General features: G+C 49.7%; 1 protein-coding gene across 7 annotated transcripts in view; it reads left to right on the forward strand.

The window, feature by feature from the left end:
* LOC146857231 (uncharacterized) overlaps positions 1 to 26,437 on the forward strand; it is a 479,140-nt gene that overhangs the window by 173,010 nt on the left and 279,693 nt on the right. For 6 of the 7 annotated variants that reach the window (XR_014979879.1, XM_085647722.1, XM_085647720.1 and 3 more), the window contains exons 3-4: positions 7,299 to 7,421; positions 9,435 to 9,605. Coding sequence is in view for 6 of the 7 variants with exons in the window: in XM_085647722.1 (XP_085503848.1) it covers positions 7,299 to 7,421; positions 9,435 to 9,605 (294 nt within the window). In the remaining variant the exon portion in view is untranslated. The remainder of the gene's footprint in view (positions 1 to 7,298; positions 7,422 to 9,434; positions 9,606 to 26,437) is intronic. The other variant, XM_085647725.1, reaches the window with a different exon arrangement.

Consider the following 26,437-nt stretch of genomic DNA (forward strand, 5'->3'; position numbering starts at 1 on the left):
ACCAAGCAGCCCGGTGTGTTAGAAGGTGAGACTCACCGCCGATGCATAACTCCGGGCGTCCACCATTTTTTTCTGCTCATGAGGATCGCGGCCCCTGCCAATCTCCGCAGGCCCCGCTCTTCCGGATTCCTCACGCTACAAGTCCTGCTCCAGCGCAGGTGTCCAGTGCGCCGTCCAGTGCCTCTCTGCGTCCCGCAAGGTCATAGCCAGAGGGAGGGCGCCTATGGCTGAAGCACACCTTCGAGTTGCAGGCCAGGGGAGCTCCGCGTCCATATACGGCAGCGCCACTCATGCGCCGCGCTATCGCCGTTCGCGACAGGCCCAGGCAAGCACCGCCCCCGGTTCCAACGTGAGCCCGGCGTCCAAGACCCAGTCAGGCCACCATACGCCATGCGCTCTAATTTTGGCCCGGAGCGTGACAGAGCGGCCGGGAGTGCCGCAAAACGGCTCAGCGGGGCTCCGGTGCACTGAAATCACCAGTGTCTGGCGCTAGCTCAGCACAGCTGCAGGATGGCTTCAGGATAATAAGACGGTTCCACGGAGCTCTCGGCTCAAGCGGCCATCTTGGTTGCGAGAAAGCTCCGCCCCATGGTGCACCCTTTTAATAGTGAATATGGGGCCACTAAGCTTCAGGGTGCCTCTGATCCAAGCCTGAACCAACTGCTCAGGGTGTGCGCCATCCGGGATTCCCAGTAGATGCACATTACCTCCTCGTTAGTCTTCCTCGCCACATGACTTACAAAGTGAGCGTCTGCTCCACAACAGAACCCTCCAAAGCAAAGCAAAAAAACAAAGTCAGCATCCCATGCCTCCCATCCCTTCCCAATATGGCCGACCCAGTCACCCATGACCCCTATAAGAGGCGGGCCGGCCCAACCCAACAGCCTGTTTTTTTAGTTCTGCACTCTCTCCGGAGCGCTTCAGGTAAGTGGTGCCTGCTGTAGCAGGTGCGTGGGTCCATGGTTGGAGGTCCTGCTGTAGCGGACCCTAGGGGCTTGGACTTCGTTTATTCCCCCTGCCTGTTGCCCCCGGTGTATTTGGAATCTAGTGGGCTCTCTGGCCTACAAAAACTGCATTCTAAGGTTATTTTCTTGTGCCGGTCAGGCTCTGCCTTAGCGAGCCGTGGGTGTACAGGAGGCGGGGCGAGGGGGTCTGGGGCTTTTCCTCTCTGCGTTCTCCTGTCCCCTCGTCCGTGTGGGCTGAGTGTTTGTTTCACTCTTGCCGGGGCCCCCCTCTTTCCCCCGAACCATGTGTTCCCGTTTCCCTGCTGGTCATAGGTCAGCTTGGGTGTGTGGTGGGGTGCCGGCGGCCCGTTGTGCGGTCCCCGGGCGCGCCTCTGCTTTGTTGTTTGGGGTCCTCACTGTGACTGGGGCGCTGCAAGTCAGGGGGATTATTGTCGCCTCTGGCTCCTCTGTTGTTGTGCCTTGCTGTCCGATGCTGCACCGCCTGCTTGCGTCCGGCGAGGTTTGACCTTTCCTGCCCCGGAAACCGCGCGGCCTGTTTTACGCTGTTCTGCGCTGCGTTCCCTGGGGGCCGGCACTAGCAGCTGCGGGGCTCCGTTGTTGCCTGTTTTGGACAGTAGGACCGCCGCTGCGCTGTGCGATGCACGTGGAATACGACTTGCCTGGGGTGTCCGTTCGGCTTTCCCGAGACCGGGCGTGCGCTCCCTCCCGGGAGCCGCGCGCTGCTGTCTTTGCCTTTGGCGTTCCCGGTTCCGATGTTGCTGCACGCTCGCCCGTTTCTCGGTCCCGCGCATGCGCGCTCCGTTCTCTCTCGCACTGCAAGCCACTGGTTCGTGCTTTCCGGCTGTGTGCGTGTGTGCTGCCTGTCGCTTTCCGAGTGCCACGGGACCTGCGTCCTCTGGGTGAGTGTTCCTCGGTTTTTTTGCTTTCGGGCACATGTTGCTGGGGTGTTTGCCTGGCGGCTTTCGTGGTTTCCCCCATTTGGCCATATTGTGGTCGGTTCTGGCAGCTTGCATGTTTGTGCTTGATGTTTGTTGGGCTTTTGCGAGTCGGGCTGGCCTGCTGGTTGTACCCTTACTCTGCGTTTTGGTTGTTCTTCCGCTGGTCTTTCGGAGTCGCTGTCTGCTCGGTCTGAGGCGTGGGCATTGGTTTTCCCTTCTGTATTGTTGGGAAATATTTTAATTTGCGGGTTGGACCTCCCTGCTGGTCCGTTCTGCCTTTCATCCTACTGGGGGCGTTACGTGAATGTCTTTGACTTGGGTTGCAATGGACCTCGTGGTTTTGTGTCCTTTCCCGTGGCTTCTGTTGTTCATCGCCTTTGTCTCCGACGGGCTCTCACGGTTCCCTCGGGTGGTGCTCCTCTGGGTGGCGCCGTTTGTTTTTGGGTTGTTTTCCAGCTGGGTCTGGTGGCTAGGTGGACTGCTGCATCCATTGCGGGGGCCTGGGTTCTTCCTCTTGGTCTCTGGTTCACTTCCCGGCGGGTCTACTCAGTTTTTCGTCCATCTGTGGTCGACATGATGAGGCCCATTGAGTTCGGTGACAATAAACGTCTGTTATTCAGCGCCTATGGTCCTCTGGATGTACGTGCGCTTTCCGGAGACATATGTTATGGTCTCAATGGTGCGGGCTTATGGTTTAGCTCCTTGACTCTTGCTCTCAGGGTTACGGGTTCGTTTCCCCATTGTTTCTGTTTAATCCACATTTTCGCCGGTTCGGCTCCCGGAGGTCCGCTCGGCCCTTCGTCCTTCTGTGTACCATGAGCTGTAGCTCATTGGTTAGTCTTGTGCCTGTGGTTGTAAATGGTCACACGGGTCCGGGGTTCGAGTCCCGCGAATGCTGTCGAAGTGTCATAGTTGGCTGTTTTCTTGCTCTTCTTTTACAGGTTGGGGAGTGGTAGCCTTTGATTTGTCCTGCTCCTGGGCTGATGAGCATGTTCTGTCCTGGTGGTTGGGGGTGCTGGCTGGATGCTTGCTCTTCCTCCTCCGGTTCTGTGTTGCTCCGCTGTCATCCTTCCTGCGCACAGGCAGTTTGTTGCCTTCTACTCTGACCCGTTTGGTTGTGGGTGTCCCGGGTGGTGGCCCCGCCTTGTCGGGCTCACTTTCTCGTTCTCCCTCCTTCTGGCCCTCGCGGCCCTGCCCTGCGCTCCCCCCTCCCCCGCCGCCTTGTGCTTGATGCCCTGCTTTAGCGGGCTCTGGCGTTTGGGTTTTGGCGTTGGGCTCCCCCTCTCTGTGGGGGCGGCTGTGGGCTTCTCTGTACCTGTGTGCGTGTGGGTCTCTCGGCCCCCTCTGTTGTGGCTCCTTGCCCCCTCGCGGGCTTTAGTTGCCTTTCGGCTTGCCTACAGTGTCCGCTCTGTACCCCTGGTGCTTTCGTTCTGTGGGTTCCTGTTCCCGCAGTTGTTGTGCAGGGTCTGTCCCTGTCTTTTGCTGGTTGGCAGTCCTCCGGGGTTTTCCTGGGGCTGTGGGGCGTTCGGCATTGCCTCCCTGGCTGCACCTGGCCTAGTCTGCTTTCTGCGGATGTGCTGGGTCGGGACGGGTTGGTGCCCGGTTGGGGTGCCGCCTGGGCCTTCCAGGTGCTGTGGACTTTGGCCTGCTCCGTGTCTCGGCGGGTGGCTCTTGCTCCCCTTTTCGCCATGCTTCTCCTTGCCCCCTGGGGGTTGGGATTTTTATTTTTGTTGTGGTCCTTCTGCACGGTCCTGGTTTGTCGGGCCTGGGGTTCGGCGCCCTCCTCTGGTGGGGTGGGCGTTCTCTCCTTTTTCGGCTGGGTCGCTTTTTGCGGTCTTGCGGGTCCTTCTCTGGTCGGCTCCTGTCATGGAGGTTGATTTCTCCCCTGGTTTTTCCTGTTGGGGTTGTCTGACTGGTTTGGGCCTTCCTCGTTTTGGATGCTCACTGCGGCTACACGTATTCTCCGCCTGGTGCGGGTCTGTAGCGTTTGGCATGGTCCCTGCGCTGGGATTACGCGCACTTTCGTGTGGCGTTCCATGCAGTCTTGTTGCCTGGCTGTTTTTCTCCTTCCAGTTGTCTCTGGTCCTTCCTTGGGCCCTTCCCGCTTCTGTCCTGGTACGGCTGGGGGGTTTGGGTACTGGTGGCTCCCTGGTCTACTGCGTCTCCTGCAGGGGCCTATGTTCGACCTTTTGGTCGCTGGTTCTTTCCTGTTGAGTCCACTTTGCCTTTCATCCATTTGTGGTTGTTCTCTTGAGGGCCATTTTTGTTAGTTGTCGTCATCCTTATGCTGTTCAGCTCTGCCTTACCCGTATTGGTTGACGTGCACTTTCATGTTCTGTGCTGGGTCTGTGGTTTTCCCTTTTCCCCTGCCTGGCTGGCTCTGCCTCGTGCTCCCTAGTTCTTCTGGGTCCCTTGGTGCTGTTTGTTCCCTTTGGGTCTCCGGTGTTGGCTCTTCGGCCTTCTCGTTCCTTCTTCTGCCGGAGTTTCTGGCCCTTGTGGGCCGGACTTTTTGCCTGTTGGTGGTGCTCGCTTGGGCCTGCCCCTGTTGTCTTTTTTCACTTGCGGGTTTTTGTTTCCGAAGGTGCTGTTGGGGGTCCGGGGGTGATGGTGCCTCCGGTTCTCTGCTCCTTGGCGGGCCCGTGCGCTTCCGGTGTGCCTTGTTTCCTCGTCTTTTATCCCTGGGCTTGGGGTTCTGGGGCCTGTTGGCTCTGGTGGCTCTCTGGGGGTTTTGACGTGGCTCGGGTTCGGTTTTCACCCTGCCCTTCTGTCCTTCTCACCTTTGGTGGGTGCTCGCTTCGGCGGCTCGCTTGGTCCCTGTGGGGGCGGGCTCGGTCCGTGGCGCTGCCTTTTTCCCTGCCTTCTGTGCGTGGGTGATCTTTCGGGTTCTCCGCTTTCTGCGGTAGCCTGGTTGAGTTCCCTGGGTGGCCGGGTCTCTTCGGTCTCGCTGGACGAGGGTTCGTGTCTCACTTACGCTGTCAATGTGTCATTGGTTGGCGTCCTGTCTCACTCTTCTTTTATTGCGGCTCTTGCCGGTTTGCTTACGACTGGTTCCGCTGCCCCATTCCTCTGGTGGTTTCGGCTCTCTCGCGGGTGGTGTTCTCCCTTGCGGGGTTGCTGTGTTTGTCACACTGCGTCTCCCTTTCGGCTGTGCCTTTTCTGTTGGGTCGCTGTGGCGGGGTTGCCCTCTGTTCCTTCGGTTTTCCTTCTTTTTCGGGAGGGGGTTTGTTGCCCTCTTTTCGGGATCTCCGTTGGCTGGTCCTGGTGTGTTGGTCCGGCGTACTTTCTGGGTCCTGTTTTCTGTGGCTTCTGGCTCCGTGCGGTCTGGTCCGGTGCTTTTCTCTGTCCCCCTTTGGCCTTTGCTGCGGCTGCTTCCTGCCGGCGCCTCGTGTCTCTGGGGTCCGGGTTTTTGTTTTTCCCCGTGTCATTAGGTCCCGGGCTGGTTTTTCCTTCTCGTGGTTGCCTTTCCCCTGGGTGGTCCTTCCACTCGTTCTGGCCTGTTGGGTTTTGCCCTCTGGTCTGTTGGTGTCTTGTGAGTTCCATGAAGCCGTTTGGCTTTGGTATGTGCTCACTTTGTAAGTCATGTGGCGAGGAAGACTAACGAGGAGGTAATGCCCCGATTACTTACCGGTAATCTTCATTACTCCGAGTATAGTCTTCCTCGCCACATGACTTTCCATCCCTCCCTCCCTGTCTGGCTATCGGCTTCATGTTTTGCTTGGTAGTTTCAGGCTGTTGGGTTGGGCCGGCCCGCCTCTTATAGGGGTAATGGGTGACTGGGTCGGCCATATTGGGAAGGGATGGGAGGCATGGGATGCTGACTTTGTTTTTTTGCTTTGCTTTGGAGGGTTCTGTTGTGGAGCTGACGCTCACTTTGTAAGTCATGTGGCGAGGAAGACTATACTCGGAGTAATGAAGATTACCGGTAAGTAATCGGGCATTATTGCTGCAGTAGCGCCCTTCTGCATCCTATACCCTAGCCTCCAGAGCCCCTGACCGAGAAGTAACCGCTGCTACTTGCTTCCTCAAAAGTGGCCGCCAACACCTGGAGCTCTTCAACTGAGCTCTCTGCCAGCTGGACGTTATCAGAGACCTTGCGGAGGTCAGTGCTTAAGGGATTGCCTGCGGCCCTATTCTCAATTTATTTCCAGTGCCAGCCGTGACCGTGAACATTGTATGTAATGGCAGATTTTGCTCTGGCAGTGTAATGGGGCTCCCATGTTTTTGGCTACTTTTCTTTTTTGTTCAGTATGTAAGTTGACATGAGGTGTTGATGGATATAATGAATTTTAGGTGTTGGCTTTGCTATGAGTCATGTTTTCACTGGATGGCTATTCAGTGTTTGAGCATGTGCAGAAGGGACTTATTTCAGCCTATAAGGCACATGAACCCCCATAGTTTCGTGTCTGTTGGTTGCGTAGACGCTAATGACTCAGTCCTGAAGTGTCTGTGTGAACTTCAGAGCTGTTAGCTGCATCCACAATGTAAAGACGAGGTTCCTTTCCTTTCAGGGCAAACTCATAGTGCCATACATGCTGCTGGTCATGATTTCACCTGCTGGTACAAAATAAAGTCTAAGTAGGGTTTGCAGTCATTAGCGTCGCGTGCTTTACAACCATGTCTTCTCTGTGCCCATAGGCTGGCTGCTTTTACTTCTTTAAGTTTATTTTTTAATTGAGGTCTCCCATTCGAGCCCCTGACACAAATTGGTTTCCTGATACATCATTACAATATTGCTTATGATGCTGTAACTGTGCACAATCAAAACTCAACCGCATGTGCCGAAAAATATGTAAATGCCTTAGCATGTGCTATGCCTAATGGAGACGTTTGGCATAATGTGTAACGGACAGTGGTGTGCTAGTTGGACATAATGGCACTTAGCAATGCCATGTTAAGTAGGCATAGTGAAGGCTAGCAGTGATATAAATACTCTTTTCCACTAAAATCTAAATCAAAAGTCTCATTGTCATGTAAAATAGTTGTCCATCAAATTCTGAGCAGTATTATTTATTTCCCAATTGTGCTTAAAATGCACATTTTGTCCCTAACATTACCCAAATTTCCTTATGAAGAACCCGCCAGATGTTTACAAAATCATTTGTAAAAGTATAATTTTGAGCATTACCACACGAAAATATTGAAATATGTATCATGTAAATTGTTTTATATTATTTACTCTATGATTTAATTTTTCCAAAGTACATGACAAGTTGTTTGTTTTCTCATGTTGGTATTAAATTTGCAATCATTTGTTCCTAAATCGGTGATCTTCAGTAATTTAGATCAAATTTGTTGCAGATGCTTCTATTGGATATACCTGGAAGTATGTACAGCCTCACCTTCAATTCAGTTGAAAGATGTTTAGAGAAAATTATTTTTGCTTTTTCATAAACAGGTAGACATGGTCAAGGTTAATCTGGAAGTTATCAAACCATGGATAACTAAGCGAATTTCTGAAATTCTGGGATTCGAAGATGATGTGTTAATTGAATTAATCTTCAACCAGCTAGAAGTAAAGGTAAAACATTTGAAGCAGATGGTAAATGTGAAAGGGCAGCACCTTGCCTGTAATGTTTTCAGTGTTAACGTTCAATCATGAAAGATCTGTTATTCTATTACAACGCTTAATCGAATACAATTTACAATGCAAAGAAAATCATTTAAGAAAGTTTAGTGAGGGTGCATAGTTTTTCAAAATGCGCAGGTGTGAAATAGGAATTGTTGTTTTAATCTTGCTGATAAATGTTAGTTAATTTGGCAGCAATTTTCTAATGATGATGTGATTTATGATTTAAAAGGCCTGAACCAAAATGGAAGGTATTCCATGCGTCTGAAATATAGCACCATCACCCTATTGGGTCACAGCAGAGTGCGTGTCCAATGTTGCTCTGACCCATCTCTTGATGATGCAGTGTGTGGTTTGGAGGTGAGTTGTGTAAAGTGGCCAAACAAAACTTTAATGCAACCTAACAGCACTCGGGCAAAGCCTTACACTGCTCTTAAAATGCACAAATAAAAATGTTTTTGTGTGAAGCATATGGGTTGAAAAATAATAGCTACTTAAATAAAAAAAATTAAACAAAAATGGTTAGTACTCAAAGAATTTTAAATTGTGGGTTTGGGCGTTAGAGATTCTTGTTGAAAATAAATCATTGAAGATCTGTATGTACATTAATTTGTGAAAGATGGTGTAGACCAATTCTAAGGATCATGTTGCCCTCTTGAAATATTTATTTTTAAACAATTCACATAGTGTACCAAAGGAACTGCTTTTACATTGAAATAGTTTTAGCAGAATAGCAGCATTTGAATTTTGCAAAGAAAATGATGTTTTGCTAGTTGTGAAGTCATAAGATTTCAAATGAAATAAGGCTTTGGATAGATTGCTGTAATTATTGGCTGGTTTGTGTTTTAACTTGTTTGGATGGCTTACACTGAAGTATATATATCTTCGATGTATTCTGGTGAATACAGTGGCGTAAGGAAAGTTTAAGGGGCCCCCCTGCAATGTGCACGGAGGGGCCCCTGCTCCGGATTTAATCCGGAGGCTCAGGCCTGAGTACTGTGCTGAGGGGGCCCCCTGCAGCTCGGGGGGCCCCCCGCACCACGGGGGATGCGGGGAGCCTGTGTTACGCCTCTGGGTGAATAAAGATTTGAATCATGAGGCAGGGAGTTCTCCATACACTAAGCATGAATCAAAAGCTTAGAACATTTTTTAAAAACCGTTTTGTAATTGTGTACTCATGATTAATTGTTCGTCTTTTGCAATTCAGATAAATGATATAGCATTAAACTCAAGGTGGTTGAGTTGCAGTAGGGAGTCGGAAGCAAACCGAGGGAACATCTTTCTCTACAGGGGAGTTGGCGATATCAAAACCCCTCCCCCAAGGTTTCGAGAAGAAGCGGACGTCATCTGAAATCTGTACTTTGTGCTGTGCCTTTCTATGGACATTGTTTTTTTTTGTCAGAGAACTTAAAACTCATAAAGCCAATTATTCTGAGACTTTCAAGCTTTTAACCCTTTGTGGACAGTTCATAATTGCAATCTTATCTCCATAGCTGTGTGGTAATTATCTTACCAAGTGTTAATCCTTGCAGGATTTGAAGTCTAGTATTTGGTGTAGTATTGAGCATGCATGCACAGCCTATGGTTGTACTCTCATGAGGTACTTTTGATGTTAAATAATTGTTTACTAGCTTACGTTAAAGTTTTCAATTCATCAGGTTGTGTTTGTTTGCAGGTATTACTATGGGTTTATGATAGATTTCGGCCTACAAATCTAATCAAACTTGACTCTTGGTCTTCCAATCAACAGTGTCACTGTCCAGGACATATCCACAAAAGACTAACTGGCCCCTTGATATACAGTGAGATGGGATAACTACCTTTCATTGAACCTTAGTGCATCTTAGTTAGCGTAGAGCAGCCTAAAACATCATTGGTAGCCATTATGAACGTTGTTATCATTGAGCAATGCCATTTAGGGGGTCTGAGTGACCTTTGTGTGTCTTCCTGTTATGTTTCTTTCAGAATCCAGATTCAAAAATGATGCAAGTAAACCTCACTGAGTTTTTAAATGCTAAGAATGCCAGAGAATTCATGGGGGAGCTTTGGCCGCTTCTTTTAAGTGCTCAAGAAAATATTGCTGGCATACCCACTGATTTTCTGGAACTGAAGAAAGAGGAAATTAAACAGAGACAGGTTAGTTCTCATACTTATTAAAGAAATCTGTGCATCACATAAAGGGTGCCTTGAAGGCGTTTTGAATTTCACAATTATTACTGATTCTACCATTATCAGTAAATGTTTCTCCTGTTTTCACCTTGTGAAAGGAATGAAATGAGTACATCGCACGTCCTATCACCCCTCCCTGCACTTGTGGTGCCCCCCATTCTCTTCTTTTGAGGGTGGCCTTAAATGTGGAGTAACAAAGTATTCTTGATGCCTCCTGTGGGACTTGCTCTTTACTATGTACACCTGTTGTGGATCTGGACGGTCATATGATAAATTGTCTAGAATTAAACTGGTCAGAACTGATGTGTAGTAAGATAACCTGACTAAAGATGGTGTATTGTATTGCATAAAATGCATTCAGTTATAATATTTTAGAGCATTAAAAAGAATAGGGGGGCTTTATTTGAACCTTGTTTTGGTTAATTATATCATTTGAATTTGTGGTGCTGTGATCTCTAGCAAGGGGTCCTCCCTCTATTTGAAATCTTTTGAGTGATATCCACCCGCCAAGCTAGACTTAGGAAAAGACACAAAGTTCATTTTAACCCCTTTTATATAAAAACGTTATGTTGCCCCTTGCCCTCCCACTCCTTTTTAGGTCTCAGCTAGAGTTGATGCGCACATGCGCAGCTCGCTCGGCGAGATTTAATGTTTTTGAGGAGTTTCAGTAAAGGGCTTTAAGCCCCGCCCCTCTTTTTCATTGGCTGGCGTCACCGTTTATGCTAAACGGTGGCCAGCCATTGGAAAAGAGCTTTTTATGTTGCCTCCCTTTGGCTTTTTCAGACGGTCCACTTGGACGGGCTCGCCTGCTTTCCGTGCCTCGCAAAAGGTTTCTTATCTTTATGGGGCCAGGTGTTTCAAACACATGGCCCCATAAAGACAAGATATCCTCTTTCGCTTTCGGGACCGCGCCGCGCTTGCTTTGGTTTGAGTGCTCGTGTTTTTATGCTGTGTGAATTGCTGTGTGAATTCAGCGCAGTGTAAATGCTCTAACCCCAGCTCTCTCCCGGTGCAGTTGTGTCTGTGCTCCGGGCAGTTCGAACTGGATATTCTGTCCATACACAACCCCGAGGGAAGCTGCAGAATGGCAGCTGCTGAATGCCGCCTCAGTACTGTGTACGTGCACATCAGGCACCTGATTTATGTGTGCGCAAATAACACAATAACAACAAGATACACGAGACGAACCGGGCGCCATTTAAGCCCGACTTCTCCAAAGTGTATGATGAGCGGTGTCTTGCGCCAAAGTGACCGCTGCAAAGCAGCCATACCAAAACGAACAGCCAAGCTCTCTTCAAAGCTGCCAAACACCAAACCACCTGGCCCCCAGCACCACAATCCACGGAAAGGCAGACGTCCTAAAGAACCGAGATCCCCCTCCCCATCCCACCACCATTTCCGAGACTGACCTAACCCCAGTGACATAAAGACTTCACCACGACCCTGGCTTCTCTTAAACCAGCCTCCAACGAGGTGACTGGCTCCTATGCCCTCTTGTAGCACTTAACATACAACACTTCACTGCTAAAGGCACCAAGGGACAAACCTGTCGTGCATTGGAAGGCACCTGCAAGGCCCCCTCTAGCCTACATCTTCCGTCTTAGGAGCGTCCCCATGAGGTGGAGGCCATGCCACTGCCGGAGCCCAGCAGGAGACACATGGGGAGGTCTGTGCTTACCCAGGTCTTGCAGACACAAGCCAGGTGGGAATGACTGCCACTGGGCTAGTTAAGAAGCAGTGCCAGCTCTTTGTGCCCACCCGGAGACAAATCCACGTGGCTCGAGGCCCGAGACTGACTGAAGCAGTCCCATGTGCCGAGGGCCAGCGGGTGCGCCACACATGCCGGGGCTTTGATTTGACCCGAGCTAGGAATAGCCCAGGAGATGCAGACAGGACTTTACACCCACGGGGGGATTCCGAAATAGAGCCGGCTCCCATGGTGCTCGGAGATGAAGGCACCCAAGGTATGGGTGGCGGTGGTCCAGGCTTCAGTGATGCCTTCTCCACCGCCGTGAGCAGAGAGCACGAGCAGTTTATGAATAAACACACTTAATGGCTGCGGAACCAATGGGAGGCCTAGACTGTGGTCAAAATGGGAGTAGGAAGGAGTAACCAGTAGGGTCACATGACTCCGGAACAGTGGGGAACGGGACTCTACTAAAGAGGCAGCGACAAACATCAAATGGGCCCTGGTACTTGGATAATATGCTGAATTCTAAGACAATCGTATTCATGTTATCGACATTGGAAGGACCCTCACACTGACCTCTACTTTTTGTTGACCTTCACACAGCCCTCTACCTTTCACAGTCCCTCACTCTGCCCTCTGCCTTTCGCAATCCCTCACCTTGAGGGACTTTTGCAGTCCCTCACCTTGACCTCTGACTTTCGCAGTCCCTCACCTTGACCTCTGCCTTTCGCAGTCCCTCACCTTGCCTTCTGCCTTTCGCAGTCCCTCACCTTGCTCCCTACCTTTCACAGTCCCTCACGTAGCCCTCTGCCTTTCACAGTCCCTCACGTAGCCCTCTGCCTTTCGCTGCACCTCCGGTTGGCTTCCATCTCAGACACAGCAGGCCTCACTGAACCTGAGACGCCGCCTCTCACCTGCCCAGCTATGCTACAGATGCAGCCATTAAAAACATGGATTAATAAAAGGACACACAGTTTATGAAGTCAGTACATCATGCATAAAAGCTAATACAAGGAAATGCACCCTTTAGGCACTGACCATGAGCCTTAACGTTTACCCTTGAACCAAGTCCCCAACGCGAGAAGCCCAAACAGTACAGCAGGTATGAATTATACAATAATAAAGTAATACTATCAAATTGTGCTGTATTATGCCACATACTTTGCATGCCGCATAATTTAGTCAACACTGTTACATCATTTGGTACTCATATGCCACATAATTCCTGCGGTCCTACTAAAAAGGAATCATACTGACTGTGCAGCGCACACCATCGTGCGTCTGAATGCCCTAACCATGACACAAATAATTCAAGGGCCGGTCCTATTGACTGTTAATTATTATTATTATTATTATTTTGCATATTTATATAGCGCAAACTCGACCCGAAGGTATTGGAGCGTTTTACATGAGCACCGTTTACGTTACACATTCAGGCACGGGGAGATTAAGTGATTTGCCCAGAATCACAGCATGTGGACGGGACCCGAGGCTCGAACCCTGGTTTCCATCACCAAAGTCGGCAGTCTAGCCGTTAATTCCTCTTTCACGCCACCGTTTAAGCAGGATCGGTGGGGTTGCAGGGCTGTATTTTACCCGCATGTCACAGAAGTGCCCTTTACCTGCCCGAAGTGCTCATCTGTCGCGATATCGATCCTAGCTTGAGGGCATGATCCGAGCCCGCCCCAGGAGAGTGCCATAAAAAGATACTCCCTTTACCCTCGTCGGAGAGGCAGGGACTGACGGGCCTTGACGGACAAGTACCCCTGCACTCATTCAGTTTAGCATGACAGCTTCTTCACACAGGCCCCTGCCTGGCTGCACCGACCCTACAAGGGCGGGGGCCCCGCCTGTGGCACTTATTTATTTATGCATTTTTATAAAGCGCTGACTTTACCCGTAGGTGTCAGAGCGCTGTACAATTGAACCAGTTACGTTACATGAGAGAAATGTTACAAAACAAAACGTACAAAAATAGCAGGACACAGAATCAAACACAGCAGGCAAGATGAACACAATATCAACCACAGCAAGCAAGGAATGTACAAAAATTAAATAAATATAACAAATTTACAATGACTAACGAACTTCCTGGCGGGGTCTGAGAATGAAGGAATTAGTTCTGAAAGTGTCTTGGGAAAAGAAGAGATTGGAGGTCCGCTTTGAAGATCCGGATGGAAGTGGTGGCACGGAGCAAAGGAGGAAGCGAGTTCCAGATTCTCACCGCATTACCTGAGAACGATTGAGCCATCAATTTTTCCCTTTTGAAGGAGGGGGACTCAAGCAAGAACTTTTCCGCATTCCGAAAAGGTCTCAAGCCCCCGGACAATTTCAGTTTATTCGCCAGATAGCGAGGGGAGGAAGAGTGCAAGGCTGTGTGGGTGATGCAAGCCGTTTTGTAAATAGCTCTAGCCTCGATGGGAAGCCATTGGAGAGAAGACCGGATAGGAGTAATGTGGTCACTTCGTTTGGATCCTGAAATGAAGCGAGCTGCTGAATGGAGGACGGATTTAAGGGGGGAGAGGTGAGATTTGGGAAGGCCAGTCAGAAGTGAATTACAATAATCCAGTCTAGAGCGAACTAGTGATTGGACCAAGGTTTTTAGGTCTTTCTCCAGGAAGAACCGACGAATCCCCTACAGAAGACGCAGCTGATAACGTGCGTTCTTGGCAATGGAGTTGATGTGTGAGATTAGGTTGAGTCTTTTGTCAAGTATGACACCTAGGGATTTAGCGCAGTCGACAATGATGGGTTTACTGTTGAGTAAATTCAGCTGATCCATCCAGGATTGAACAGGAGGCGGGGAGAGAGAGGTAAATAGGAGGAGGAATTCAGTTTTGGAGGGATTGAGAATGAGTTGGTGAACTAACATCCAGTTGTGAATAGAGTTGGGAGTAGAGTTGAGTAGTGAGAGCTCTTGAGAGGAAGACACCTTGAGGTAGATTTGGGTGTCATCTGCATAGAGATGGTAGAGGATTACAGATTTGCTTAGGAGGTTCCCTAATGGTTCCAGATAGAGATTAGAGTGGGTGCAAGGATGGAACCTTGAGGGACGCCTTGACCAATCGCCAGTGGAGACGAGAGACTGTTCGCAATCTTGATCATTTGGGATCTGTCCGAGAGGAATGAGGCAAACCATTTAAGCTCTGTGCTTTCCACGCCCATTCTCTGTTGAAGAGTGTTAAGTAGGGTGTTGTGATTAACAATGTCAAAGGCTGCAGATAGGTCAAGAAGAATCAGAAGGCACGATTCCCCCGAATCGAGTATATGCAGCGCATCATCGATCACTCGCAGCAGGGCTGTTTCAGTGCTGCAATTTTGAATAAAGCCAGACTGGAACACGTCAAGGAGATTATTGTCCATAATGTGTTGGATAAGTTGTTTTGCAACACAGTTTTCTGTGATCTTTGAAAGAAAAGGGAGATTGGTGATGGGGCGGAAGTTATTGAGGTTGTTCGCATCTGCAGAGGTTTTTTTTTAGAAGGGGGTAACCTGTCCTATTTTGAGGACAGCTGGGAGGGATCCTTGACTGAGGAAGAGATTAACTAGCCTGGTCCAATAAGAGAGAGTATTGGTATAGAAATCAATGGCGATGACACTAGGTATGGGGTCAGAAGAATGATTGGAGGGTTTGGTTTCGAGGATGCATTTGAGGAGGTCATCTTCCGAGATGGCGGCAAAGTTCTGCCAAGTGACTAAGGATTTTCGCTCCTCAATGGGGGTGGGGTGGGTGACCTGATCCACCAGTGATTTGACCTTTTCATCAAAGAATATAGCAAATGCAGTTGCTTTCTTTGAAGCATCCTCAGGTTTGATGGTTTGGGGCGAACAGTTTGGGTTTTTGATGAGGTCGAAAAGTTTTTGGGGTGTGTTTTTAGCTGAGTCGAGGAGGGATCTGAAATGTGATGCTTTTTCATAGAAGATGTGCTTGTGGTAATTGGATCTTGCTGAGCGTAAAAGTGAGAGATTGGAGGTGGATGGAGATTGTCTCCAATGTTTCTCCACGATTCTAAGGTTTTTCCTTTCGTCATAGAGAGCTTTATTGAACCAAGGTGCTGAGGGGATGGGTCTTTTCCTTTTGCTTTGGAGTGGAGCGACATTGTCGATTTTGACTGCAAGGATTGAGAGGCAATGGGGAGTAAGATCGTTGACATCCGCGTTAGGGTCTAGACTAGGAAGTGAACGCATAGCAGAAGCACACAGTCTCAAGATCAATATTTTTAGTGTTGCGGAACCAGGTAGAAGCCCTTTTAGGTTGGCCGAGAGTTATAATGTGCGAGAGGTGAAAACGGAAGGGAATAAGGAAATGGTCTGACCAGTCTACAAGGATAGGGGGAGCAATGGTAAGCTGGTCTGGTTTAGAAATACCAAGGTCCAGAATTGAGCCCTTGGCGTGTGTAATTTCTGAGCAGTGTTGGACAAGATCGTTAGCTGAGAGAAAGGTTGCAAGCTTGTTGGCAGCCCAGTCTTCCACGGAGCCCCAGTGGAGATTCAAGTCACCTAGGAAGATCTGCCTGTCGCTTTGTGAATATTGGTCACTAATGAAGTCGGTGAGTTCCTCCATGAAGGAAGAGCAGTTACCGGGCGGGTGATAGATGGCATGTAACCTGAAGGGTGAGCCGTGATGAACTTGAAGTTCTAGGGATAGGCATTCGAATGTGCGGAAGAAGATGGTGGGAAAGGCTTTAATTTGAAGGGAGTTTCTGAAGATAATCGCAACACCTCCCCCGATCTTGTCTGTTCTGTCGTTTCTAAGGATAGAGGATTCGGTAGGTATCAGAAGATCAAACAAAGTGTGAGAGGAGTCATTAAACCAGGTCTCAGTGAGAAAGAGCATGTTGAGATTGTGGTGGGTGATAGTGTCAGAGATTCAGCAGATGCCCCCCTTCCCGCTCCCGGCAGTGCCTCCTCGCCCCCCCCCTCCTCCCCCGCAGAGCCCTTAAATGGCTCCATCCCTGGAGGGACAGGTCGAGCATGACGGAGCAGGCGTTGGGCCCAGTGGGAAGGCAGAGGCTCGGGAGGGAGCAGAAGAGGACAGGGGGGCGAGGGAGGGGGTGCGGGAGGCCATCCTTCATCCGCCCCCACAACAGCCCCACTAAGGATTTATGCCTCCGGAGTGCACATAATTGGGGGTCTCGGGGCACAAATTTGGGGATTACCCAGACTAAGGAGCTTGGTAAAGGGTAATCAGGTGTGTGGGGGGTCTTCTCTGAACTCCTCCTCCCCTACCCCCCGGGTAATGTCTTACAATTAGAAGCCGCTCGGCGGTGCCTTGAAGGCAGGCCGTGTGCGGCGGTGAGGTCCCGGAGCAGGAACATTGCGCACTCCAAGAGGGATGGTGAGCCCTGGCCCAGAGAGTGCCTGTGGCTGGCCCGCCGCCCCTAAGCGCTAGGTGATGTTATTCCTGAAGTTGTATGACGGATTCTTCCAGCCCTGGAGTCCTTTCAGTGATAGAGGAGTGTTATAGGTACTCTGTGTCACCAGAGCCCGACCAGTCCATTAAAAAACGCAGTCCGAGCATCACTGTGGATAAACCTTAAAGGCGCTTTGTGAAATTAGCGATTGAAGCGCTTCGTGATATCGGCGATTGTCAATTATCGTCAAACCGCAATTACGGGTATATTCTGGGCTTCGAGGTAACTGGGTGCACGGGTGCCAGGGTGAATGGGCTGACTAGGAGATAGTCAGAAATTATACATACCAAGGGGACCAATCATGTCACCTTCTTGGCACCCACCCAGGAGTAACCATTCTGTCGACCTGGAAGGATGCTAGCTCGGACAGAATTTTAAGAAGTGCCTGTCCTGTTCACGAAGATAAAGGACACGTTTCCTTGGGCCAGCTTGGGTGTCTCTTTAGAGCTCCATTCTATCAGATATCAAGGAGGCAGTCTCATCAGAGGGCGTGGACGCACACGTGGACATGTATGTCCAGGACAACAAAGTGATGAAGTGCGTGGAATCCCTCTCCCCCACTAATGTGTCTTGTGGCCACATTCCAGTCCATTGTTTTTCACTCAGTGTCAGTCCAGGCAGAGATCAGCGCAGCAGTGGGCAAACCAGGCTATGGTAACAGTCCAGCCCACATTGTCTTGAGCCCTGTCTCACGTGAGCATATCACTAACCTCACCTTCAACTATTTCACATATACTTCCGAGGCCATGACAGGGGGCAGAGCGATAGAAGCGCAACCATCGCATGGATGCCATAAATGTATACCACTGAAAGCAACACATTGAAACAAGCATTTGCAATGCAACAGGTCTCGCATTTACACGAGTTAGAGCTATTGGCATTGTAAATAACAATGCCTTTTATTTATGTTTTGGATTTTGAAACATAAATAAAACCCATGGTCATTTACAATGCCAATAGCTCAAACTTGCGTAAATGCGAGACCTGTTGCATTGCAAATGCTTGTATTTTCATGGTCTTACGGTTTCACTTCCTTTCGGATCTTTCCTTTTGTTTGGGCTCTGTGATGGGATTACCTATTACCCCCTCACACCCCCTCAGGCTGGGCCAGCCATGTGTAGAATGTGTCAGCCCCGGGACCAAGTGAGGGTGCAGCAGGCAGAATGTAACAAGCCACTACGAACTTATTCGTCTCCAGGAGCCATTCTCCTGATTAGGGGCAGCGGTAGCGACACCTGTTATTTTACAGCGCCAGGAGTTGCCACAGCTGCGAGAGCAGGCGCTATGTGAATCCTGTTGTTGTATGGTCCTAACAGATTTCTCTGCTCCTATGCCTAAATTGCGAATATATAATTTATGGCCTAGTCTCCTTTATTTTTTCATTCTCTTCGTTACATTTGGTTGAAAAGTGCGAATTTCTTGCTCTCCCAAAGACAAATGTGTTGAGTTGTATGTAGTTCAGTCGGTTGCGCTCCGGCTGTAGAGGTGTGTGTTATGTGTCTGTCTGTCCCCAGGAGGTTAAACGTTTAATTCCTCCGACCCAGCCTTTCGTCCCTTCCAGGGGCACCTTTTTGTATATGTATCATTGTGTAGCGCTGTGAGTAGATGTGTTACATATGCCCCGTTCAGCGGTGCCAGTGACAGCGGTCCCGGGAGACTGAAACCCTGAGTTGGCTTTGCCAGAATTGAAACCACCACACCCGGTCTCTCTAAAGTGAATAAACGCGTCACTGAGTTTTCTCACTCGCTAGATGCAAGGAAGCGAGAGTGGGAGTTATCGCCGTTTCACTTAATGAATGGAAAATTGACAGTTTTTTGATTGCTCAGGTGTGTGTGTGTGTATTCTGTCCTAGGAGCCACTTCCTTTGGCAGATAATTGACACCTGAAACACGGATGAGGTGCCCAAGATCACAAAGTATGTTCACGTCGTAGAATGAGAAAGTTGAGATTTGGGTCCAGGTCTCGTGTTTCCATGGTCCACCCTAGAGGGTTCTTCTCCAGCCTGTGCCCTTCTCAGCAGTGTTCATCTGTCTAGTCTGCGATCTGATAAACAGAGCTGTTATGGGCATCACGGACACCCCTGCCATTACATGCACTAGACACTGAAGGACACAAGCCATCCGTATCTACCAAATGTGTTTGAGTGCCCGCAGAACACACTTGCAAGTCCCCAAAACTTAGCAACGGCCCACGCAGTATGTGCAACGAAGGGCAGTTGTGTCCTCTCGTTTCACATATCACTGTTAACAGATCACTTCAACCAGCTGGTTTAAGTGAAGCAACCGAATACTACAAGTCCCAGAATGCACCGATTTGTGACATGAAAGTCGATGTCTCAAGGCATGGTGTCATGTCAGCAACTCTTCCAAACGTCAGAAAACAGGCAGCCTACATGGCTCTGTGAACTGCTGCTGGCAGCGGTGAGAGGGCGTCCGTGCAGTCACACCTTCATGACAATGGGGAGGGGGTGGAAAAGGGAAGGGGTGTTTAACAATAACCTGTCACAGGCAGGAGCCGCGGGATTAGCTTGAAGTCCTATGAAGAGGCCTAGCGACTGAGCCCCTGGTAGACAGGATGACAGATGGGGGAGGTGTGTGCCCATGGGCTGGGGTGTGCACTCCCCCCCCCACCACCACCCCCGGCTCCGGATAAGGTAATGCAAAAACGTCTGTCTTACCCACCAGCCCCCAATGGTGGGGCGCAAAGCCAAGAGCTGCAGCTTTCTTCTCTGCACCTTATTTATTTCACCACAACTTGAACAAAGCCAGATAAAGTTAAAAAATGGATAAGTCAAGTGTCCGGAGAGGCCTTCCCAACCTAAGAGGCTGATGACTCAGCGGACTGTGGAACTGTGTGTGATCCCATTGTTACAGCGGGGCCACTGCCTTTCATCCCCCTGAGGCTGTTCAACTGAGCACCTTTTGAGGTGCAATAAATACATTTTAACATTTTATGTTACCCAGCGCCAAGAAACCCTCGGACGAGGGCACACGTTTGAACAAGCATTTAAAATGCAATAGGTCTTGCCTTTGATTTTTTGCTTTGCTAATGGTATTGTATAGCAAATCAAATGGCTTTAACTTAATTAAAGGCAAGACCTATTGCATTTTAAAATGCTTGTTTTTTCTTCCCTCCAAATATATATATTTTTTTAATGAAAACAGTAACGACCTGATTTAGATCTCGGCGAACAAGTTACTCTGTCACAACGGTGATGGACATCCCATCTACCGAAATGTAAATCCCATGGAAAATAATGGGATTTATATTTCTACGGCTGGGATATTAGTCCACCAAGATCTGAATCAGGCCCTCAATTTTAGGAAACACCAATGTCTACAGCACACAACATTTTCTTCTTCCTTAAATTTCATCACTAAGGGTGACTGACAAAAGGATCATTAAGTTTTTGTGGGCGAGAAGGCAATCTAGTTACAGGGTGTTCCTTCAAATATTGCTTGCAGTGTGATGGAAGGGTGACTGGCAAAGGGAGGCTCCAAAGTTGGTTGTTCTGCCGGCATCATATTATGACTATTCTGTATGCTGGCATAGTCTGAAAATCAAACCCTGAGCAACTGGGTAGTGTTAAGTGTTTGTTGTACACACTCAGGTAAGATATAATGTCACACACTCAAAGACTGAATCCAGATCAATGGTTTGTATAAACAGTTGTTACTTTGTTATTTTTATTACTCGAACCAAGATTTACTCAGTAGCAGGAAAGTGATACTTTCATTACAATAATACTTTTCAAGATAGTGTTTAATGGTTTTGTAGGAGCATAGAAGTGACTTTGTAGTCAAGAAAATCGGTTGTAAACTCTACTTGAAATTACATTAGATTACTTTCTCGTTACTTTGTAGTTGCTTCTTTAGTTTGGAGTGAAGCAAACTAATTACAGTCTAAACATCACAGGACATCAGTAAGCAGATTAACTATTTTGAATACACTAAGTTACTTTTGTTGCAGTACAAGATAAGTTCAACTCAGAAGATTTTCCAGAGAAACCCCCCCCCATGCAATGCTGTGGATAAAAACGAAGTGTTAGGTTTGCAGATATGTAAATGGTTTAGGAATTGAGTTTTAGGGGTTAGAACCAAGGTTCCCCTAGGTTCAGGTTGGCGCTCCAGGGGCACCACCAGCGGCACTAGGGCAGTCAGGTGCAGAGTGCTGGGCGCCAATGGGGATAGGGGGCACCTCTGTTAAGGGCTGCTCACTGGCTGGCCACTCTGTCTTGGGAGGCAGGCTCCTGGGGTTAAGGTAAGGGCAAAGGGGGTCCCATGTCAGCACTAAGTCCACACCACTACCAATGCTGGGACGGCCGGTGCAGGGTGCTTAGCCGATGTTGGCAGCCCAGTGCGTTCTTATGGAGATTGTCGGTCAAGGAAAAGACTGCAGACTGGAGCCAAAACACTGGAAGAAGGGAACCAAGGACTGGTGGATGAAGTTGAAGAGTTGCTGAACACCAGGACACAGTTGGTCGGGCATCTCATGGCTCTTGGGAGGCAGATGCAGGAGTGTCTTCGTGTGTTGTTCTTCTCACCAGTTATGGTAGCAGTCGGGGGAGCACTTCAGGATGAGGCTGCAGGCGTTGAGGAGAAGGTCGGAGCAGCTAGAATCTGGAGCCCTGGCTTGGCTTGCTGTTGGACAAATCTGGTGTCCATGGGAGATCAGTCTTTTGGGAAGGCAGGGCAGATCCCTGGGGTTCTTGGAGGCTGCTGGCTGCAGGACAAGCCAGTTTCAGCTTGCAGGGTTTCCGAAGCAAGAGACAGACCGATAGGGCTGGGACCAAACCAGTTGTCCTTGTCCCCTTCTTCTGCAGCACGGCTCTTTGGTCCTTCTTGTCGATTCTGAATTCAGGGCTGCCCCCTAAATACTGTATTTAGGGGGCATTTTAGGGGTCTCGAGGTAGTAAGCCATTATGATGCTATGAAACTCCTAATGACCAGTTTCCAGACCATATACTCAGGATGGCTTTTCTGAGCACTAATATCCAAGAATGGCCTTAGATATTATAGGGGCCTGTCTGCTCCTGCAGTAGACCCTCACATGAGACATAGTGCACACTACCTTAAGGATGACTTACCTAGGCCTCATGCAGTGCTGGGCAGGGATGGCACACAGGGATGTGTTTCATGTTGACTCTACACTTTTAACTGCACTAGAACACGCATGCTGCAATGGCAGTGGTGCAGATTTGTGGTGAGAGGTCTTTGAGGGTGGCATAATACATGCTGCAGCCCTCAGAGTCCTTTTCCAGCCTACCATGCCCTTGGTACCATAGGTACCCCTTATAAGGGGCTTACAGCAGGCCAGAGTTGTGCTAATTGTGGGAACAATGGTACAGTTTTAGGGAAAGAGCACCGGCCCTGGGAACCTGATTGGCGGTACCCAATGCACATTCAGTCAAATTGCATCAGGTATCTGGCAAAAAAGTTAAGGACAACCATGCAGAAAGGGCAGTGGTTACCTCAACCCCCAAAGCCTGTGTCCCTGAACCTCAGATTCTTACCTGTAACCGGTGCCTCTTCGTGGTGCCCCCAGGTCCCATAGGCTAACATTGGGCCCAGTGACCTCTGCACCTGGCTGCCTCAGTGCCGCTGGTGATATAGTACCTACCTTGGTCCGACCCTTGCCCTGTGTTAGTGAAACCCTCCGAAGACTGAATTCGTAAGGTGAGTGCTTACCTGAAAACTAATTACCTGTCTTTCCTCCCAAAGGAATGCATTGGTGTTGCTTTGGAGAATAATACAAAGTAGCTCTTGGAAAAGTATATCTGAAAGAAATACGTAATGATAGATTCCTTACCTTAGAATTACCCCCAGGCGTCAGACTGGATCCGGAAAGTTTTCGTCAGCAGTACCCCTGAGCTTCGGAAGGTGTCGTTGTGTGGCCCCGCGTCCGTCGTTGGCGTCTTGGTTGCCGAGATGACGTTGCGGCAGCTACTTAGACGCCGCCCTCGCGCCGACGTCGGTTCTTTCTTTTTCCGCGCCAGCAAGCGCAGATCCGGAGAGAGCGGTACCCCCAGTCAATTTTTGACTGAGTTTTTCGAGGCTCTTTGTCTCTATTTTTTTTTTAGTCGATCGACTCCTGGTGCCGTACGGATGCCCGGCTTCAAGTCTTGCGGGGATTGTCATCGCATGATGTCGGTGACGGACCCGCACCGTGTGTGTCTCTGCTGCCTGGGGTGCGACTACGACCCAAAGTCGTGCCCCGACTGCTGGGCCATGGCACCGAAGACATTGCGGGAGCGGTCCCAAAAGTTACTTGAAGTCCGGCAGTCGGGTCTGCGCCGCTCAAGGTCCGGTCCCGTGGGAGGTCGAGGGACTAGTCGCGGAGCCACCACCATCGTGCACCAGGATCGAAGTCTTCGCACTCGGGGTCAGGTAAGACGAAGCGTCACAAGAAGTCGCGCCATCGTCTCCGGCTTCCCGTCGTGGCTGAGGGTGCGGGTGGTGCCTTCCCCGTGGCTCCAGCGGACCGTACGCAGTCACCGGCGGCCTACCCGCCCTTCCCGGGTCTGTCGGTGACTTCGGCCCAGCTGCAGGAATTTCTGTCAGCCATGGCCCGCCTCTTTGGGCCGTCGGGCCCCGCTGGCGCACCAGCGTGCCCAACTGGGGGTCCATGCCCTTTACTGTCGGCGGCTCCGTCATCGCTGTCGGCACCGCAAGGCTCCCATGCATCCAGGCCTCGATCCCGGGCGACGCCGGTTCACCTAGTGATACTTCCACCGACGTTGATCCCAACAGCACCACCTCCGAGGTCGCCCGTGCTACCGGACGACATCATCCCCGGTGTCAGCCCCGATGTGGACACGGTGCCGCTCGACGCCGATTCCGACGCCGATGGTGCTTTTCTACCCCTAGGTCCAGCCTTCTTATTTTCGGCCAGTACATCGGCCTTCGGAGGAAGGGGAGAACTGGGAGGGGTCTGAGGACCCTCTCACAGCATAGTGGGAGTTAGACCCGGACTGGGCAGAGGAGTTGGGGGGACGCAAGTGGTCTGAACACCTCTCCAGACCTTGGCATGCTGTCTCCTCCTACCGTGGCTACGGAGGAGGGTGCGAGTAATGCAGTGATGTTGCGTAGGGCGGCCGATGCCCTCCACCTCGAGCTTCCTACAGTGGCCGTCAAGACTAACCTCCTGACAGAAGGGCTTCAGGCAGCAGCTACCTCTGCGGAGCTGCTGCTGCCTTTTAATGATGCACTTTCTGACGTTCTTTTGGGCAGCTGGTCCAGGCCTAATACAGGGGATCCTGTGGATAGGAACGTGGCCCGACGCCATCGCCCGGCCCTGGGCGACCCCAACACCCTACCCCTGAGAGCTTGGTTGTCCAAGCCTCTGCGTCCCCTAGCGCATTCCCTTCTGCACCACCGGACAGGGAATCCAAGAAACTGGAACAGTTCGGGAAGAAGATTTTTTCTTCCGCCAGTTCATGGTTGCGGTCTGTGAACACCGCATGCCTCTTGGGCCGTTATTCCCACTGTGTGTGGGATACGGTGGCGCAAGTGCTGCCTCAATGTCTGGAGGAGGCCCGAACAGTGCTCTCTCAAGCTATTGCTGAGGGGAGAGATGCAGCCAAGTTCACAATCTGTTGTGGCCTTGACACCGCCGACTCGCTGAGTGATTTCAACGACAGTGGCGCTCCGTCGTCACGCCTGGCTGAGGACCACTGGCTTTTCGGGGGATGTCCAGAACACTCTGATGGACATGCCCTTTGATGGCAATCGCCTTTTTGGCAATAAGGCAGATAGTACGTTGGAGCACTTTAAGGACTCACAGGCTACGGCCAAGTTTTGCTTTTTGCTCCTTTCGCAGCCGCGGAAGGGATGCCAGACACGTTCGCTTAAACGGCACAAGACTGCGCAACAGTCTCGGCGCGGATGTGGGTTCCGGCGAGGCGGATCAGGGGGCCAGTGAGTGGGTCAGTCCACGTCCACCTCCACCCCAGCCACCACTGCCTCCAAACCTTCCTAGTCCGGTCTTTCAGGCCCACCAAACGCCAGTGGGCGGCAGGATTCGCCATCACCTCCCCAACTGGCGCACCATTACTTCGGACAGGTGGGTTTTACAAATAGTCCGAAGGGGTTACTCCCTCCCCTTCGAGACTTCCCCTCCAGCCATGCCACCCCACCCCAGTACCACCGCATGTCGGGGGATCACTTGGAACTTCTTCGACAGGAAGTTGTGGCCCTCTTGGCCAAGGGGGCCATCGAGCGCGTTCCAACGCCAGAAGTAGGTTGTGGTGGTTATTTCCACTACTTTCTGGTTCGCAAGAAGGACAACGACCTGCGTTCTATCTTGGACCTACGGAACGTCAATCGCTTCCTCTGGAAGGAGAAGTTCAAGATGTTGATGAATGCTCAGGTCTTGTCTGCCTTAGACCCACAAGACTGGATGGTGGCGTTGGACTTGCAGGACGCTTATTTTCATATCCCCGTCCTGCCGGTCCACCGGCGATACCTGCGGTTCACGGTAGGCCACGAGCACTTTTAGTTCACCGGGCTCCCGTTTGGCCTTACCAGCGCCCCTCGGGTGTTCTCGAAAGTGGGACTGCCAAGGATATGTCCGGGTTGTTTCCGTTATGAACATCATATCATTATATTATATTATATTATATTATTTACTTTAGCACTCTGAACAAAATCGTACTGAAAATATACACAGAACATTTTCATTTATTTTTTCTCTCACTTATTTACAAAAAAAGTCTTCTAATGAAACGCTCCCCACCAAATTCCATTTGATAACAACACCAAAATCCAAAGCCTCCCAGTAACACACCAGTCTTCACTGATATTGAAATCTACCTCTCAGTATAAAAAACGGGACCACAAATTGTCCACATAACATTTCTGTTTTTTGTTCCATCTCTGTTAAGTTAATAACGCATGAATTTTCTACTCTTACCCCTTCCCAATTATTTCCACACTAAGCATAATTTAACTTACGTTCGTAGTTGGTATGCAGATTCCAAATTTTAAACAATAGGACCGTGTTGGCGTTCCTTACACGGGCGCACAACGTTGAGTTACAATTGATACTGATTTCCAGATTTCCACAAACTTAATTAATCAATGTACTCCAAAATGTTATTTTGACCTCATTTATTTTTCAGATGGTATATCGCACGTGAGACAATAAGTCTTAAACTGCTTCTCATGCCTCAGATATCCTAATCCAAGCCGTTTTTTGGGCACGCCAAAAGACAAAAAACATCTTCAGAAGTGAATTGTATATTATCCAATGCATTTCGAGCACTTGAGAGCTCTTCTTCAGGGGTTTCACTACAAATAAAAGAACATGTGTGAATAATTTGCAACTCTAAAACCATTAAAGCATGCACAGTACGCTTTGTGTTTTAAAAAAAAAAACATTGCATTGCAGAATTTTAAATCCATGTCATGAATTACAACTAGCCAAAAACAGCGTTTTCCCTCTGCAACCGTAACATTGAAGTTACCCAAACAATGTCCTAGGAATCCCTTACTCTGAGTCAGTCACATTGCCTCTCTGCTCGGCAGTACTGATATTCAAACGAGCATAAAAATCAACCCACACAATATTCCTGTGGCGCGATGCCCAAACTCCCGAGGACAACCTTCTGTTAACATGCAGATTCCAAATGTCACAAACGCATGTAATTCTTTCTTTGTCAAACAGTACATGTAATGCACCGCTCTCATCAGGAATG

Source organism: Triturus cristatus, chromosome 3_2, assembly GCF_964204655.1.
Source record: "Triturus cristatus chromosome 3_2, aTriCri1.1, whole genome shotgun sequence".
NCBI classification, from domain to species: Eukaryota; Metazoa; Chordata; class Amphibia; order Caudata; family Salamandridae; genus Triturus; species Triturus cristatus.